The sequence below is a fragment of the Lethenteron reissneri genome, chromosome 70, assembly GCF_015708825.2.
Source record: "Lethenteron reissneri isolate LAM-NWPU_2019-01 chromosome 70, ASM1570882v1, whole genome shotgun sequence".
Lineage (NCBI taxonomy): Eukaryota > Metazoa > Chordata > Hyperoartia > Petromyzontiformes > Petromyzontidae > Lethenteron > Lethenteron reissneri.
This window is the reverse complement of record NC_083848.1, coordinates 1,601,248-1,620,215: the sequence shown is the minus strand read 5'-3', so window position 1 is coordinate 1,620,215 and position 18,968 is coordinate 1,601,248. Positions and strand designations below refer to the sequence as shown.

Below are 18,968 nucleotides of genomic sequence, written 5' to 3'. Positions count from 1 at the left end.
TGGCAGCTCCTGCAAAATCTCTCAGGGGGGGCAAATGTCTGGATGATTGATAAGGATAAGGTCCCACCCATGCAATGAATAAATTAACAGCTTAAGCATGTAAAGGCAACTTCACTTCTTTAATATTAATGAAAAATAAAGTGACTCTTACAATACATCTTGTTTGTTTATATACTCACTATTAAAACAAACCACTCAAGTTTATTTTATTAAAGATTCCACTAGGTAGCGATAAATTATATTGTTGGATGAAATGTGCTTACGTATGATGACGTTAGCACGTATGATGACGTAAGCACGTTAGGGCGAGCCCTCCCGGAAGCCATAGAGAATGCATTGGAGCGCCCCCGTTCGAAAAAAAACATCTTTGAATGTAAGTCTATGGGGCCACTCGGGGCGATTCTCAGCCGGAGTGAAATCGCCCAAAAAGAGGCGGTACTCCACAGAACGTGACATGACGCTGATTGGACTATATCCAGAGGCTGACAGTGACGGCTAGCGTGACTCTGTGGTTGAATGACATTGGTGGTGCGTCGCCCAATCGCGCTCATGAAGAAACCGCCCCTGGTAGCCATTGCCACGCCTGTTCCATAAGTATGAACTGTTTTCCACCAGACGAATGTGGAATTTCTACTCCGAGCTCGGGCGTGACTTAAATAGGAGATCAGCGCCAACACTATATATATCGTCTTCTTAGATTTTGACTTAAAACGTTCGTGACTGCAGGAATTAATATTCTTGGTACTTTCGGTAAAGTCACGTAGATAGAAAAAAAAATTACTTTTATTTTAAAATAAATACATTTTTACCAAAAAAAATATTAAAAGCTAAAAATACACAATTATTTTTATTTCATTTATATTTTTTATTTTATTTTATTATAATTTTTTTATCTACGTGACTTTACCGAAAGAACCAAGAAAATATCGTCTTCTTCTTCCATACCGCTGCCAATGTAGATCTCAGAGCAACGCCTAAAATTTCACATTCAGGTGGTCAAGCCCCGATAACTACCATGTCAGGAGCAGTAGCGGAGGAGTGAATCATCATCGCTGAGATTCCTCCTTCGTATTTGTGGATCGGGGGGGGGGGGTGCATTGTCTCGTTAAACGTTTTCCTACGTTCTGTTCTGGATGACCACACTCGCCACACCACTACTGGAGAGTTTAACATTTTCCGTGTGTGCATCTTCTTCTATCGTATGGCTATATTGTTCATTTGAGTAAAGACACTCCGTGGCTTTGTGCTTTAGCTGATAGTTCACGCCAAAAACTATCGTACACACACCTATCAGTAAGATGTCATTGGAGTCCCGATCCTACTTTCCCACTGCCATATCCGAGCCGAGCCAGCACAAGGCCATCACGGAACGGGTGGGTTTTTCTCAAAGGCTATTTTTGTTTTCCACAGGGGTGCCGCAGTGGCAAGATGTTAACTATCTCGCCTGGTATACATGAGGTCGTGGGTTACATCCCAACCCTGACGCTGATATTTGGAGTTTGAATGTTTTCCCTGTGGTCACGTGGATTTTTCTACCGGTCCTCTGGTTTTTTTCCCTCCACACTGGTCAACATAAAAAGACATTTTTTTCTGGCCTGTACTTTTGCTAATTTCAGGGTGCTGATTCCAAATCTGATCTCAAATTTGCTCTATCACATCTCATTTTTATGCTATCGGCATACCCCATTTTCATTGATTTTACCCGAAATTAACGCTGTCACGTATGATTGCAAGTTGTTGCGAGTCAGTGACTGCTTTAGTGTTAAAATATGGTGCTGTATTTTTAGGATAGTGTGTTTATAATATAATGTTATGTAGATATCCACATTTATTTAATATTTTTCTTCTGCAGTTTTCATTGAAAATGCAATATTTGATATCTCAAAAACCTGATGTGATAGACAAAAACTGATGCCAGATTTGGAATCAGCACCCCAAAATTACATTAAAACCGTTGGAATACCTTGTGCCAGAAAAAGTGTGTTGACTAGTAATCAACATCCGTTTAGAGTATTTGGCTGCTATAAATGTCCACGTTTATAGCAGCCACGTAGCCAACCATGCTATCCGTGTATGTATGTTGGACTTGATAATTGTTTTTTTACCCTTCTATCTGGCAACAAAACTGCCACCTTTTTTTTACAAGGAGTCATGTTTGCATAGACCACAATACCTGCAGTCATAATGCAAACTAAAAACATAACTCTGATATTGTATGCACTGTCAGAGTTATGTTTTTGTTTACATTATGACTGCAGGTATTGTGGTCTATGCAAACATGACTCCTTGTAAAAAAAGGTGTCAGTTTTGTTGCCAGATAGAAGGGTAAAAAAACTATTATCATATTTTTTACTGCCAAATGAGGTTCCAATGGTATGTTGGACTTCTTTCACACCGTACGCAGCCAACCGTGCTATGTGTATATGTGCATTGAACTTATTTTTCGCTGTACGTAACCAACCCTGATATGTGTGTATATATGTTGAATTTCTTTTGCACGGTACGTAGCCAACCGTGCTGTGTGTATGCACGTTGAACTGAATTTTCATTGTACGTAACCAACCCTGCTAAGAATGTATGTATGTTGAGCTTCTTTCGCACCGTACATAGACAGCCGTGCTAACCGGACGAGGAGCGTAAAAGCAGCAGAAGCAGGAGCCACGCCATAGCGAATACCACCAACAATTGCCAAGCTCTGCGGTCCTCTACACACATTTGCACGCGTTATCGGCCCAATTTAATGAGTGCTTACATGTGTTAGGAAACCGCATGAAAGTAGTGATGCCTCCCACGATGAAGATAACGATTGTGATGACGACGACGATGATGCCGTTGCAGAAGAGACATGCACATGAACAACGGTTCAACAACTATTGAGATGATGATGTTACAGAAGAGACAAGGGACGAGCACATGGACCACGATCAATTGTCAAGGCGCTCTTCCTCCTCCCTCCCAGCTTAAATAGACGCTCCAAGCCTGGGGTGTGTCATTCAGACTCTGTCTTCTCGACAGACCTGTTCTTCACCTGAGGACGGCTGCTTGCGTTGTGGCCGAAACGTCGTGAGAATTGTATTTTATTATGTTCTATTTTTATCATTTTATTATTTCCCTTCTACGTGACTTTACCGAAAGAACCAAGAAGATGAATCCCTGCAGTCACGAAAGCTTTACATCGAAATAAAAAAAATATAATTATTTAGATTTATTATATTATTATAGTAAAATATTTTATTTTTTAATTATGTTATTATATTTTATTATTTTATTATACTATGCTATTATAGAATTTCGTTTTATTATTTTATTATACAACATTATTTTATTATATATTTTTATTATATTATGTTATTTCATTATGTTGTATTTTTATTATTTTATTATTTCCATTCTACGTGACTTTACCGACAGAACCAAGAAGACGAATCCCTGCAGTCACGAAAGAAGCTTTACATCGAAATTTTTACGGTCAATTTGTTTCACTTAGCGGACACCGCGGGCGCCACCCGCCTCGTCACGAGCCTCACGAAGGCGCGCCGGATCTCGGCCGTGCGGAGTCCGTACACCACCGGGTTGAGTGCGGGCGGCACCACGTACTGGAGGCTTTGCAGTGGGAAGCGAATGTCGCGCGGGATCGTGTAGAGGTTGAGGCCGTTGATGAAGGTGAACACGATGGAGCTGAAGAAGACGGTGACGTTGAACAGGTGCGTCACGCACGTGTGCACCGCCTTCTTGTGGCTCTGCTTCGACGAGCCGCCCCTCCGGCGGAGGTCGGCGAAGATGAGCGCGTACATGGCCATGACGAGCAGCAGCGGCATGGCGATGCCCGTGATGATGTTCGTGTACGTGTAGAAGACGTTGGGGTAGAGGTCGCTGCACGACAGGTTACTGATCATCATGATGTCGCAGTTGGGCGAGTAGGTGACCTTGACCCGGCAGAAGTTGAGGCGCACCACCACACTCACGTAGCCGATGATCGGCAACGCCGCGAGCGCCACGGACGCCAGGAAGACCTTGAAGACCAGCGCGTTGGACATGATCGAGTGGTAGCGCAGCGGGTGGACGATGGCCACGTAGCGGTCCACGGACATGGTGGTGAGGATGAACGACTGCACCCTGATGGCTATGTGGTAGAAGAACATCTGGGCGATGCACTCGGGCATGGACATGTAGTTGTTGCTCGAGACGAGGTTGGCCATGATCCTCGGCAGAGCGTTCGTCGTCTCCACGATGTCGGTGAGCGCCAGCAGCGCCATGAGCACGTACATGGGCCGGTGGAGGTTCGACTCGAGGCAGATGACCAGGCCCAGCATCACGTTGACCACCACCGTGAAGGTGTAGATGAGGAGGAGGGCCGCGAAGGCCGAGTAGCGCGCGCCGGAAGGCTCGCGGAAGAGCGTGACCATGAGGATGAGGTCCGAGGTGGCGTTGGTGGCATCCAAGGCATTGGCAGACAAGTTTGTGGACTCCATTGCTAGCGAGGTGGGAGGAATTGGGGAGAATTTAGGGGGATGGGGGGAGGAGGTGACATTTATGTCGCGCCTTAACCAAGGCGCTGTGCAGTAATCGACCTATGGTACAATATGGTTGGTGAGATGAAACGAGATGAGTGGATGGGATATATGTAAAACGAGGTGGTGGTGGTGGTGGGGTGGTGGTTGCGGTGGCGGCGATGACAACTACGATGTGTGGAATGAGCGAAGGTGGAAATGAGACGAGTGGATTGATGATGGGTGACCACGGGGAGTTGGCGATAGAGAAGGTGGCGTTAATGCGACTTGGTGAGGACAACACAGGGGGAGAAGGAAGGGTGAACAATAAAAAATAATAAGTGGGGGTTTATGAGAAAAACGAAAGGTAGTGAGAGAGAGCGATTGTTTGACGTGCAAGGGCAGTTGATGTCAGTGATGAAGGGGGCTAGGAGAGAGAATGAGCGACACCGAGAATGTACACACTGACAAGGAAGAACTGTACTCTTAGTTCTTTCGGTAAAGTCACCATGTAGGTAAAAAATGAAATTAAAATTAATAAAAAATTAACCCGTAAAAACAAAGTTTTTCACTCTAAATCCTTTATATGCGTGGCGGCTAGAGTCCTCTCGTCCTCTGGCTTGAGATGGCTGCCACCTATGGGTCAGATGATTGCCTGCCACCATTAAGCAATTGGTAATTCAATATAAAAAAAAATTCCTAAAAAGTGTAAAGTTATGGAAAAAAATTTTCACGAAAATAAATTGTCACACACAACGAGTCAGTGTGCAAAATGTCAGCTCGATTGGAGCACGGTCGTAAGCGCGCAAGCAAGCAAGCAAGTGAACTTAATATAAAGGATTTAAAAATAAAACAATAAAATCACGACGTTTCGGAGGCAACACAAGTCTCCGTCATCAGGTGGGACCTGAGACTTGTGTTGCCTCCGAAACGTCGTGATTTTATTGTTTTATTTTTATTAATTTTCATTTCATTTTTTACCTACGTGACTTTACCGAAAGAACTAAGAGTATGGATCCTTGCAGTCACGAAAGCTTCAAATCTAGAATTAAGGAGGAACTGAAAGAGACGGCAAAGATTTAGAACGCAGAGAGTGGGGCAGGCGAACGTAAAGTGAGATGAGAGAAGAGAGGTAAGGTAGCCAGGCCGTGAAGAGCTTTACAAACTCGGGTAATTAATTTAAAGAGGCGCCAATAATAAACAGATGTAGATGCCACCGATTCTTCACGTTCTGAATGAGGAGAGATGATGTGTGGGTTATAAAAGGGGAGATTGAAGATGATATGTGAGGCGGCGCTTTGAATTTGTTGGAGTGGCTTGAACGCGTAGGATGGTAAACTGAACATGAGACAAATTGCAATTAGTCGAGCCGTGTAAAGATGAGGAAGTGACTAAGGAGTTTGTGTGGCAGGGTGGGACGTAAGCCTTGGAGGAGAACGAGTGGCCGAAGATTGCATATCAGGGTTGGGATGAAATCCTTGGAGGGGAGCGAGTGGCAGAAGATTGCAGATCAGAATGGGATGAAATCCTTGGAGGAGAACGAGTGGCCAAAGATTGCAGATCAGTGTGGGATGTAAGCATTGGAGGGGAACAAGGGGCCAAAGATTGCAATCAGGGTTGGGATGAAAGCCTTGGAGGGGAGTGAGTCGCCGAAGATTGCAGATCAGGTTGGGATGAAAGCCTTGGAGGGGAGCGAGTGGCCGAAGATTGCAGATCAGGGTTGGGATGAAAGCCTTGGAGGAGAACGAGTGTCCAAAGATTGCACATCAGGGTTGGGATGTAAGCCTTGGAGGGGAACGAGTGGTCAAAGATTGCAGATCAGGGTTAGATGAAAGCCTTGGAGGAAAACGAGTGGTCAAAGATTGCAGATCAGGGTTGGGATGAAAGCCTTGGAGGAGAAAGAGGGGCCAAAGATTGCAGATCAAGGTTGGGATGTAAGCCTTGGAGGCGAACGAGTGGCCAAATATTGCAGATCAGGGTGGGATGTAAGCCTCAGAGGGAAGCAAGTGGTCAAAGATTGCAGATCAGAATGGGATGAAAGCCTTGGAGGAGAACGAGTGGCCAAAGATTGCACATCAGGGTGGGATGTAAGCCTCAAAGGCGAATGAGTGGCCGAAGATTGCACATCAAAATGGGATGTAAGCCTTGGAGGAGAGCGAGTGATGGAAGGAGAAGCATGACTTGGTGAAAGGGCAGCGACGGAAGCGAGGAACCTGGATTTTGGTGGACTCCGGCCGACCGGAAAACTGTGAGCTCGGCGGCAATGAGCAAAGCCCCCGCGACGCGGATTGAGCCGGCGCTGCGAGAGAGCGACACGATGAATCGAGGGCAAGAAAGGAAAGGTGTGAGGGTAGGCGTTTACATGGCGGAAACGTGAAAGCGATGGCAGGTTACCGTATGCTTTCCCAGCTGCAATGTGTTGGCTACAGAGGTCGCAAACGGGTTTTTATTCCTTACCCGTACCCGGCCGCACCAAGGTCGCAAATGGGTACCCGTACCCGTACCCGGCCGAACCCGTACCCTACCCGTACCCGGTTGGGTACGGGTAGGGTACGGGTGTCGGGTACCTGATTGCGACCTCTGGGATGAAGCCATGTTGCAGGCGCGGGTGGGTTGATTCTAGGAACTTGAATTGTGAGAAGAGACAAGACGTTGGGAAATGAGTGACAAACAGTTACTCACCAGTGACTCACGGCCTATCCGTACCCGTACCCGGCCGCACCAGGGTCGCAAACGGGTACCCGTACCCGACCTGTTCTTCACCTGAGGACGGCTGACTTGCGTTGTGGCCGAAACGTCGTGAAAATTTTTTATTATGTTTTATTTTTATTATTTTATTATTTCCATTCTACGTGACTTTACCGAAAGAACCAAGGAGAAGTATAGGTACCGCTCTCTACTTGGTGCTTTGGACATCTTAACACCTCCTGTGTCAGTGCCTGGCAGGGTATAAAGCCTTCGATTGTATTGCTTTATCATTCTTGAAGCAGGGACTCATCTACTTACGAACTTTCAGAGATACGAACAAGCCTGGTCTGTTTAGTCCAGTTGCCCGTTCGGACCTAGAGTCGTAAAAGTTCAACCGCCACGTGCAATAGATGGCGGTGGTGGCATCTACATCTGCAGAACGTGAAGAACCAGTGGCATCTACATCTACAGAACGTGAAGAACCAGTGGCATCTACATCTACAGAACATGAAGAACCAGTGGCATCTACGTCTGCAGAACATGAAGAACCAGTGGCATTGACATCTGCAGAGCGTGAACAACCAGTGGCATCTAGATCTGCAGAACGTGAACAACCAGTGGCATCTACATCTGCAGAACGTGAAGAAGCAGTGGCATCTACATTTACAGGAGATGATATAACTTTTAAAGCCATTCCCCGGTGTTTAATATACATGCCGTAAATACATTTGGAATCAACAGGAGTAAATTTGGGACTTACATAGAATTCGACTTACGAACAAACCTCTGGAACCTAACTCGTTCGTAAGTAGAGGAGTCCCTGTACTGATAAATATAAAACGGTCCCATAGATATAACAAAAAACTCTATTGTAAGCGCGTGCAACGTGTACGTGAAGAGGGTTAAAACATTGTGAAACCTTGCCTTTAGCCATTCAGCGTGCGTTTAAGTAACACGGGATAGACCAATCTTAATATTTTTCGATTTAAAGCTTTCGTGACTGCAGGGATTCATCTTCTTGGTTCTTTCGGTAAAGTCACGTAGAAGGGAAGTAATAAAATAATAAAAATAAAACATAATAAAATAATTCTCGCGACGTTTCGGCCACAACGCAAGCAGCCGTCCTCAGGTGAAGAACATGTCTGTCGATAAGACAAGAGTCTAAATGACACGTTTTAGGCTTGGAGTGTCTATTTAAGCTGTGAGGGAGGAGGAAGAGAGCCTTGACAAAAGAATTTGCATTTGAAGAGGAATTTAGCATATTTATGGGAAATGCAGGAATGCGAATAGTGCTAATTGTGAAATGCGTGGGAGGTGGGCGGGGGTTTTTTCAATCTTAATATACCAGGTCAGGCGCCACTGAGCAGCTTTGGAGCGATCACAAATGATAGTTCAACGAAGCGGCGTCTCATCATCATCATCAAGTCGAAATTTATTGCAGCAGCCAAATATTCTCAACGCGTGACGTTGATTCTAATGTGTTTATTAAGCAATTTGCCTTTAAAAGCTAACTCACTTTTCTTGACGACGACCACTTGCGTTGCGATCGAAACGTCGTAGTTTTTTTCCTATTTTCTTTGAACCTATCTACGTGACTTTTCCGAAAGACCCAAAGGATATGAATTCCTGCAGTCACAAAAGCGTTAAGTCAATATTCTGTATACCAGTCGAGGTAGTTAACATCTCCTAGCCACCGTGATGATGATGATGAGAGAGAGAGACACACGCAGACTCCAAATATACAGCAGGCTTCAGGGTCGGGATCGAACCCACGACCTTCTGTATACCAGGCGAGATAGTTAACATCTTCTAGCCACCGTGAAGATGATGATGAGAGAGAGAGAGACACGCAAACTCCAAATATACAGCAGCAGGCTTCAGGGTCGGGATCGAACCCACGACCTCCTGTAGACCAGGTGAGGTAGTTAACATCTCCTAGCCACCGTGAAGATGATGATGAGATAGAGAGAGACACGCAAACTCCAAATAAACAGCAGGCGTCAGGGTCGGGATCAAACCCACGACCTCCTGTATACCAAGCGAGGTAGATAACATCTCCTAGCCACCGTGAAGATGATGAGAGAGAGAGAGAGAGAAAGACACGCAAACTCCAAATAAACCGCAGGCGTCAGGGTCGGGATCGAACCCGCGACCTCCTGTATACCAGGCGAGGTAGTTAACATCTCCTAGCCACCGTGAAAATGATGATGATGAGAGACACACGCAGACTCCAAATATACAACAGGCTTCAGGGTCGGGATCTAACCCACGACCTCCTGTAGACCTGGCTAGGTAGTTAACATCTCCTAGCTACCGTGATGAGAGAGAGAAAGACACGCAAACTTTAAATACTACACACCGCACCGGGAACTCATTTGAGGCCGAGTCGACATAGGTGAGGCCCAGGACCGGTTCAGATAATCGTCACTGATGTTGAACACACACACACAGAAACCAAAGAAAAAGATCCCCCGTATAGCCTCGGCAGACTGTTGGGACAAGTGCTGTTAGCGAGCACCTATCAAGGCACACGAGGGGGGTGGGTAGCCAGAACCACGCCCGGCCGCCTTTGTCTCCCCGAGTGGCGATGTTTGCTACAACACCGCCACGCCAGGTACGCACGCACATGCACACTTAGATACTTTACAACGCTTACCCGCTCTCGCAGGATCGTCGCAAGTGACGCAACTGTTGCTTGCAACTGTTGATTGCAACTGTTGCCCGCGACTGTCGGTTGCCCGCGACTGTCGCTTGCAACTATTGCCCGCGACTGTCTTTGCTTGCGACCGTCAGTTGCCTGCGACTGTCGCTTGCAACTCTTGCCCGCGACTGCCAGTTGCTTGCGACCGTCGGTTGCCTGCGACTGTCGCTTGCAACTCTTGCCCGCGACTGCCAGTTGCTTGCGACCGTCGGTTGCCTGCGACTGTCGCTTGCAACTCTTGCACGCGACTGCCAGTTGCTTGCGACCGTCGGTTGCCTGCGACTGTCGCTTGCAACTCTTGCACGCGACTGCCGTTGCTTGCGACCGTCAGTTGCCTGCGACTGTCGCTTGCAACTCTTGCACGCGATTGTCGTTGCTTGCGACCGTCGGTTGCCTGCGACTGTCGCTTGCAACTCTTGCCCGCGACTGCCAGTTGCTTGCGACCGTCGGTTGCCTGCGACTGTCGCTTGCAACTCTTGCACGCGATTGTCGCTCGCAACTGGAGAGCGCGGGGCGCCTTTTATCAGCGGGAGGTGCCGCAGCAGCAGCAGCAGCGTGGCCTCTCCCGGGCCCCCTCCTTGAATCCACAGAGGCGCTGATGGGGGAAGTGGGGGGGTGGGGGGTGGGGGAGTGGGGGAGGTGGGGGTAGTAGGGGTGGAGGGGTTTGGAGTGGAGGGGGGAGATGGAGGTGGTGGGGGTGGGGGAGGTGGGGGTGGGGGAGGTGGGGGTGGGGGGTGGAGGGGGTGTGGGGGAGATGGAGGGGGTGGGGGTGGTGGGGGGTGGGGGTGGGGGAGTTGGAGGGGGGTGGGGGTGGTGGGGGTGGGGGGTGGAGGGGGTGTGGGGGAGATGGAGGGGGTGGGGGTGGGAGGGGGTAGTGGGGGTGGTGGAGTTGGAGGGGGTGGGGTGGTGGGGGTAGTAGGGGAGGAGGGGGTGGTGGGGGTGGGGTGGTGGGGGTAGTAGGGGAGGAGGGGGGTGGGGGTGGTGGGGGAGATGGGTTTGGTGGGGATGGGGGTGGAGGGGTTTGGAGTGGTGGGGGTGGTGGGGGTGGTGGGGGTGGGGGTGGGGGGTGGAGGGGGTGGTGGGGGTGGGGGAGGTGGGGGTGGCGGGGTGGGGTGTGGGGGAGATGGAGGAAGTGGGGTGGTGGGGGTGGAGGGGTTTGGAGTGGAGGGGGGTGGTGGGGGTGGTGGGGGTGGAAGGGTTTGGAGTGGAGGGGGGTGGGGGTGGTGGGTTTGGTGGGGATGGGGGTGGAGGGGTGGGGGTGGAGAGGAAGTGGAGGGGGTGGGGGGGATGGTTTAGAGGGGCTGGTGGAGGGGGTGGAGGGAGTGTATGAGGCAGGTGGGGGTGGGATATGAAGTTCGTCGGTAGAGGGGGTGTGGGTGGAGGGGGTGGGGGGGATTGAGGGGGTGGAAGGGGTGGGGGTCACTCCCCTCTGCCCCCCTCCCGGTACCCGCGGGAAGGAGCAGCAGGAGGAGGAGTGGGGGGGGGGTGATGGTGGTGATGATGGTGATGATGGTGATGGTGGTAATGGTGGTGATGATGGTGATGGTGGTGATGGTGATGGTGGTGATGATGGTGGTGATGGTGATGGTGGTGATGATGGTGATGATGGTGGTGATGGTGATGGTGGTGATGGTGGTGATGATGGTGATGGTGGTGATGATGGTGATGGTGGTGATGGTGATGGTGGTGATGATGGTGGTGATGGTGATGGTGATGGTGGTGATGGTGGTGATGATGGTGGTGATGGTGATGGTGGTGATGGTGGTGATGATGGTGATGGTGGTGATGATGGTGATGGTGGTGATGGTGATGGTGGTGATGGTGGTGATGATGGTGATGGTGGTGATGATGGTGATGGTGGTGATGGTGATGGTGGTGATGGTGGTGATGATGGTGATGATGGTGATGGTGGTGATGATGGTGATGGTGGTGATGATGGTGATGGTGGTGATGGTGGTGACTGATGGTGATGGTGGTGGTGATGGTGGTGATGGTGTTGATGGTGGTGATGATGGTGATGGTGGTGATGGTGGTGATGATGGTGATGGTGGTGATGGTGTTGATGGTGGTGATGGTGGTGATGATGGTGATGGTGGTGATGATGGTGGTGATGGTGATGGTGTTGATGGTTGTGATGATGATGGTGGTGATGATGGTGATGGTGGTGATGGTGGTGATGATGGTGATGGTGGTGATGATGGTGATGATGGTGATGGTGGTAATGGTGGTGATGATGGTGATGGTGGTGATGATGGTGGTGATGGTGTTGATGGTGGTGATGATCACAGTCGGTAGTTGTGAGTCGGGAGATCCCGCAGCATATCAACCGCGCAAAGAACTTCAAACAACAACAACAACAACCACGACAACAACAACAACCACAACAACCACAACTGGGGAGCGGTGTTGAACCGAGTTTTGAACCCAGCGTTCATGGCCACCACCACCACCGCCACCGCCACCACCACCGCCACCACCACCACCGCCACCACCACTGCCACCACCGCCACCACCACCGCCACCGCCACCACCACCACCGCCACCACCACCGCCACCACCGCCACCACCACTACCACCGCCACCACCACTACCACTGCCACCACCACCGCCACCACCACCGTCACTGCCACCACCACCGCCACCACCACCGACACCACCACCACCACCGCCACTGCCACCACCGCCACCACCACCACTGCCACCACCACCGCCACCACCACCACCTCCACCACCGCCACCACCACCACCACCGCCACCACCGCCACCAGCTACGAACCCGGAGACGCGAGTTCGATTCCCGCTCACGGCCAACACCAGTGACGATTATCTGAACCAGGTCGTGGGCCTCCTCTAGGTCGACTGAGCCTCAAATGAGTAACCTGGTGCTGTGTGTAGTTAAACATCGCCTCTGGGGAGACAAAGGTGGGGGGGGGGCGGAGCGGTAGTGTAGCAGGTAGCGCGCTGCGCTACGAACCCTACCAGACCCAACGACGAATGTCTGAACCGCTCGCGGGCCTCCTTCCACCTAGGTCGACTCAGCCTGAAAACGAGTAACTGCCTGGTGCTGCGTTTAAAGTGTCAGCACCGGGGAGAGACAAAGGCGGGCGTGCGTGATGCTGGCCACTCATTGCGCGAACAAATTCGGGTCCACAAATGCCAATAACCACGACATTCGCCACCAAGTGGCGGTGAGGTCACCACGGGGCCTGTGCCAGGCTAGGTGCACTTGGAGGTTACCACGTGATGTGTCGAAGGCTCGCTGCTGACAGGAGGAGGTATCGGGACAGACCCAGCAGGTGCCATGGGTTGACCGACTGAGATGACCGGTAGATGCACCACCAGCTGTACCCCCCTACTGTGCCAGGCTAGGTGCAGAGGGTCTCGGGACAGACCCAGCAGGTGCCATGGGTCGACCGACTGAGATGACTGCGAGATACACCACCAGCTGTACCCCCCTACTGTGCCAGGCTAGGTGCAGGAGGTCTCGAGACAGACCCAGCAGGTGCCATGGGTAGGCTGACTGAGATGACCGGTAGATGCACCACCAGCTGTACCCCCCTACTGTGCCAGGCTAGGTGCAGGAGGTCTCGGGACAGACCCAGCAGGTGCAATGGGTCGACTGACTGAGATGACCGGTAGATGCATCACCAGTTATACTCCCCTACTGTGCCAGGCTAGGTGCAGGAGTTCTCGGGACAGACCCAGCAGGTGCAATGGGTTGACCGACTGAGATGACTGCGAGATACACCACCAGCTGTACCCCCCTACTGTGCCAGGCTAGGTGCAGGAGGTCTCGGGACAGACCCAGCAGGTGCCATGGGTAGGCTGACTGAGATGACCGGTAGATGCACCACCAGCTGTACCCCCCTACTGTGCCAGGCTAGGTGCAGGAGGTCTCGGGACAGACCCAGCAGGTGCAATGGGTCGACTGACTGAGATGACCGGTAGATGCACCACCAGTTATACTCCCCTACTGTGCCAGGCTAGGTGCAGGAGTTCTCGGGACAGACCCAGCAGGTGCAATGGGTTGACTGCCTGAGATGACTGCGAGATACACCACCAGCTGTACCCCCCTACTGTGCCAGGCTAGGTGCAGAGGGTCTCGGGACAGACCCAGCAGTTGCCATGGGTAGGCTGACTGAGATGACCGGTAGATGCACCACCAGCTGTACTCCCCTACTGTGCCAGGCTAGGTGCAGGAGGTCTCGGGACAGACCCAGCAGGTGCCATGGGTTGACTGACTGAGATGACCGGTAGATGCACCACCAGCTGTAACACCGTACTGTTAAACTTGCTGAATGTTATCTGCCTGGCGCTCCGCTCGTTGTTGTGAGCGTCGCTCCTCGGCCCTCCGTTGTTTGCTGGAGGGCGACTGCCTCCAACTGCCCAGTAGCAGCGTCCTTCACGAGCCTCCCCCACAGAGGGCCGATCTTGACACCGCTGGTGCAAGTCCACTCAGCTCCACATCCTCCCCGTTCCACATCAGCTCCATCTCTTCTCCAGACCATGTAGCGCTCCACACGCGCGCACACACACACACAGGTCCACACCAGAACAACAACTACAACAGACTTCATTCGCCACGAGGTGTCAGCGACGTCTTCGCAGCGATTGCGCCATGCTGGGTACGCTTTGAGGCGACTTGAAGCGTCGACGTTTTGCTTGCTGGCGGGAGGTCACGGGACAGACCCTGCAGGTGCCATGGGGTTGACCGACCGAGACGACTGGCCGATGCACCGCCTGTGCCCTCTGCTGTGCCACACTCGCTCCTCCGCCCTCCATTGTTGTTGCTTGGAGGGGCGACCGCCTCCAACTGGCCCCAGTAGCGGCAGCAGCGTCCTTCACGAGCCTCCTTCTCCACAGAGGCCGAGCTTGACACCGCTGGGTCACCGGTCATGGGCAAGTCCACTCAGCTCCACGTCCTCCCGTACCACACCGTAGACTGCTGAAGGCTGCCCTCCCCGTAAGTTGTAGTCCCCTGGCCTTTGACACGACCAAGAGACCAATTGCCCTGAGGGATCTACGGGGTTCATACCTTAAAATAGGTGTCACTCGTGTTTTAAGTTTCCACTCCATTTTAGTGACGTAAAAAAACAATAAAATCAAAAAACATCATCTTGAAATCAATTCTAAAAGCTGGCGGGCGGCCAGTGTAGAGGCTTTAACACCGGTGCAATCTTCTTGGTTCTTTCGGTAAAGTCACGTAGAAGGGAAATAATACAATAATAAAAATAAAACATCATAAAATAATTCTCACGACGTTTCGGCCACAACGCAAGCAGCCGTCCTCAGGTGAAGAACAGGTCTGTCGGGAAGACAGCGTGTTTCATTCAGATGCTGTTTTCCCGACAGACCTGTTCTTCACCTGAGGACGGCTGCTTGCGTTGTGGCCGAAACGTCGAAAGAACCAAGAAGATGAATCCCTGCAGTCACGAAAGCTTTAAATCGAAATTTCACCGGTGCAATGTTGCGGGGGCGTCTTCCCTTCTGGCCTTGGTAGGCAAACTCGTGTTGCAACGTTGTGGATGAGTTGTAGTTTACCTGCTGCTGTCTTAGATAGACTGGGCAGGAGAGCATTGCAAGTGGTCGAGCCTGCCCTTGGTAAACTCATGGCGTCGGTGGCAATGGCCTGAGAGAGAATAAGTATAACCCGTAAAAACAAAGTTTTTCACTATAAATCCTTTATATGCGTGGCGGCTAGAGTCCTCTCGTCCTCTGGCTTGAGATGGCTGCCACCTATGGGTCAGATGATTGTCTGCCAGTATTAAGCAATTGGTAATTACATATTTAATTTATTTTCCCTGAACAGTGTAAAATTTTTGGAAAAAAATTTCACGAACATTAATTGTCTCGCACAACCAGTCTGTGTGCAAAATGTCAGCTCGATTGGATCACGGGAAGTGGGTTAAAAAACGACCGAAAGATTTGCACGGTCGCAAGCAAGCACGCAAGCAAGCAAGCAAGCGAACTTAATATAAAGGATTTAAAAATGTTGCACTTTTGACAATATTTCCGAGGTGATAAACAGCCGTTTTGGTGGCATTTCTAATCTGGGCTTCGAAGTTCAAATCCTGGGTCTAAAACACACACACATACGTTTTTAATAACCCAGTGTTTGGCGTTTAGTTCTAGCGAGCTTAATTTTGTGAGCGATTTCTCGCTGTGTTTGACCTATGCTCCATAAACCGGCACCTGTGTTTTGTCTGTGTTCAGCTGCAGAAGATTCCGTGACATCCACATGCCAATATCCTCAATTCACTCGATCAGGATTAGCGATGGGGCTGACGTTACTTGGCTGATGCGGAAATGTCCAGCTGTGTATCGTCAGCATAGCTACGCAGATCAAGTCCATGCCTCCTGATGGCATTGCCCCAGTGGCAGCATGTAATGGCTGAACAAAGCTGGGCCCAGACTGGAGGCGAGCGAGGAAGATTGTGGCCGATTCCTCTCACCCTGGACTCTCCCTGTTCCTATTCTTAGGTTTTCGGTAAAGTCACGTAGGTAAAAAAAATAAAAATTAATAAAAGTAAAATAAAAATAACGACGTTTCGGAGGCAACACAAGCTTCCGTCTTCAGGTGGAACCGTCACAGCACGATAGCTGTATCAAGTAAATTAGAGATTACAAGAGATACTATCCCGTATATATAGTGGTTGAGGGGGGGGGAGGATGGGCTAGGAACGGCCCACTTTTTAAATCCTTTATATTAAGTTCGCTTGCTTGCTTGCGTGCTTGCTTGCTTGCTTACGACCGTGCAAATCTTTCGGTCGTTTTTTAACCCACTTCCCGTGATCCAATCGAGCTGACATTTTGCACACAGACTCGTTGTGCGAGACAATTAATGTTCCTGAAAATTTTTTTCCAAAATTTTACACTGTTCAAGGAAAACAAATTAAATATGTAATTACCAATTGCTTAATACTGGCAGACAATCATCTGACCCATAGGTGGCAGCCATCTCAAGCCAGAGGACGAGAGGACTCTAGCCGCCACGCATATAAAGGATTTAGAGTGAAAAACGTTGTTTTTACGGGTTATACTTATTATTATTATGGTAAGGTGCGGCTTGAGACTACGGCGAGTCTACATAACAAAGGACTGTTCCAGCTACTCCCCTCCGGCAGAAGGCTGCGGTCCATCAGGACCAAAACCTCACGCCACAAACACAGTTTCTTCCCATCCGCTGTTAGCCTCTTCAGCAAGGCCAAGGGCTTAAAATGACGTTTACACTTACTTTAACATTTTATCTACAAAATTACACCTTGCCATATTTACAACATGTTACCCTATTTGTATTTTAAGATTGTATATTACGGCTAATTTTAATGTTATATTGTATACTTATTCAAGATTTTACATACTTTAGCCCCTTAGTATTAGTTAGACTTTGTAACTTTAGTATAGTTAGACTGTATACCACTTATTTAAATTTTAAGATTCCTACATGTTGAATGTATGCACCTTCCTGCCATAGTAAATCCCTTGTCTGTGCGAACTTTCATGGCGAATAAAACTCTTTTCTGATTCTGATTTCTGATTGCGGGACGCCACTTGCGACGTCAGTCGTTGATGATTGAAGGGAACGAAAATGATCTCCATCGGTCAGATAGATCCTAAGGCAATTAACTACTGTACCTGGAGAGGCCCACCCACTTCGGCAGTCCGCCAATGAGAATGTTGTGGTCAGCTGTGTTTAAATGCCGCACGCCAGTCTAAGAGTACAAGGACAGAATGCCTTGTATGTCGTCATTGTTCATTCTGTAGATCGTTAACGACTTTAACTGAATTTAACGAAAGCCGGAGTGAGATGTTTCAAATATACAGCTGGTATCCAGGTAAACATTTAGCTGAAAAAATAGGAATAGGTTTTACCCTTGCTGGCAATAAAGAGGTGTTAAGATGTTCAAACACCAAATTTAAACCTTTTGCAAGCAATCAAGTCCTGCATTAACCACTCACCGTGCTTGTGATGAACATGCAAACAAACATGGGCCTTGTCCCACCACCAGTGTCAGACCAGAGAGCAACGGCGAACAGTACAAGGGCAATGCCACTCTCAAATCATTTACAGCTCGGGGTGAACAGCTACCAAATGAGACCTTTGTTTGCCAGTATCAAAAACATTTAGTTGTTTAAGAACACAGTTTTTCAAGAATTTAACTTGAACAAAGAAAGATTCGAAATCGGTTTAAAGCTTTCGTGACCGCAGGGATTCATCTTCTTGGTTCTTTCGGCAAAGTCACGTAGAAGGGAAACAATAAAATAAAAACAATTAGTTTATTATATTACTTTATTTTATTATGTTTTATTTTGTTATTTTTTTATTTCCCTTCTACGTGACTTTACCGAAAGAACCAAGAAGATGATTCGAAATCAGCTTGAAATTGTTAAGCATCGGGGAATCCAGGTTACTTTTCGTGAGGAGGGGTATTAAATGCAGTGGGAAAAAAATTTACCCTTAAAAACAAAGTTTTTCACTATAAATCCTTTATATGCGTGGCAGGCTAGAGTCCTCTCGTCCTCTGGCTTCAGATGGCTGCCACCTATGGGTCAGATGATTGCCTGCCACCATTAAGCAATTGGTAATTAAATATTATTTCTTTTTTCCTAAAAAGTGTAACATTTTTGAAAAAAAATTTCACGAAAATAAATTGTCACGCACAACGAGTCTGTGTGCAAAATGTCAGCTCGATTGGATCACGGGAAGTGGGTTAAAAAACGACCGAAATATTTGCACGGTCGTAAGCGCGCAAGCAAGCAAGCAAGTGAACTTAATATAAAGGATTTAAAAATGTCTGTACGCGTGAAATGATTCACAATCGCTAGCACTTCCCCTGCCAAAGAATCACATTTTTTTTTAATAATTCATAATACAAGTTTTTTTGTTTGGGCAGCATAAGTATAAATGTGTCGTAACCATCCACCACTCGACACAACCAAGGAAGGTTTGTCAGGTAAACAAAACGTGACAATTACACTATGAGACCTCCTTTACCAGTGGCAAAATATAGTAGTAGGTTTTTACCCTTTAAACTGTTACAAAACTGACACATTTATACAAGGCATCATGTTTGCAATAACCGCAACAC

At 48.9% G+C, this 18,968-nt stretch overlaps 1 protein-coding gene across 1 annotated transcript; it reads right to left on the bottom strand.

The window, feature by feature from the left end:
- Positions 1–3,479: 3,479 nt before the first annotated feature.
- LOC133360933 (olfactory receptor 8H2-like) lies at positions 3,480–4,472 on the bottom strand. Its single transcript, XM_061579818.1, has one exon. It carries the CDS (start codon positions 4,470–4,472, stop codon positions 3,480–3,482), a length of 993 nt encoding a protein of 330 aa, XP_061435802.1.
- Positions 4,473–18,968: the final 14,496 nt, after the last annotated feature.

What these genes read in the sequence shown, in the direction of transcription:
- LOC133360933 (XM_061579818.1), bottom strand. Translation starts at nt 4,472, where the DNA reads ATGGAGTCCACAAACTTGTCTGCCAATGCCTTGGATGCCACCAACGCC.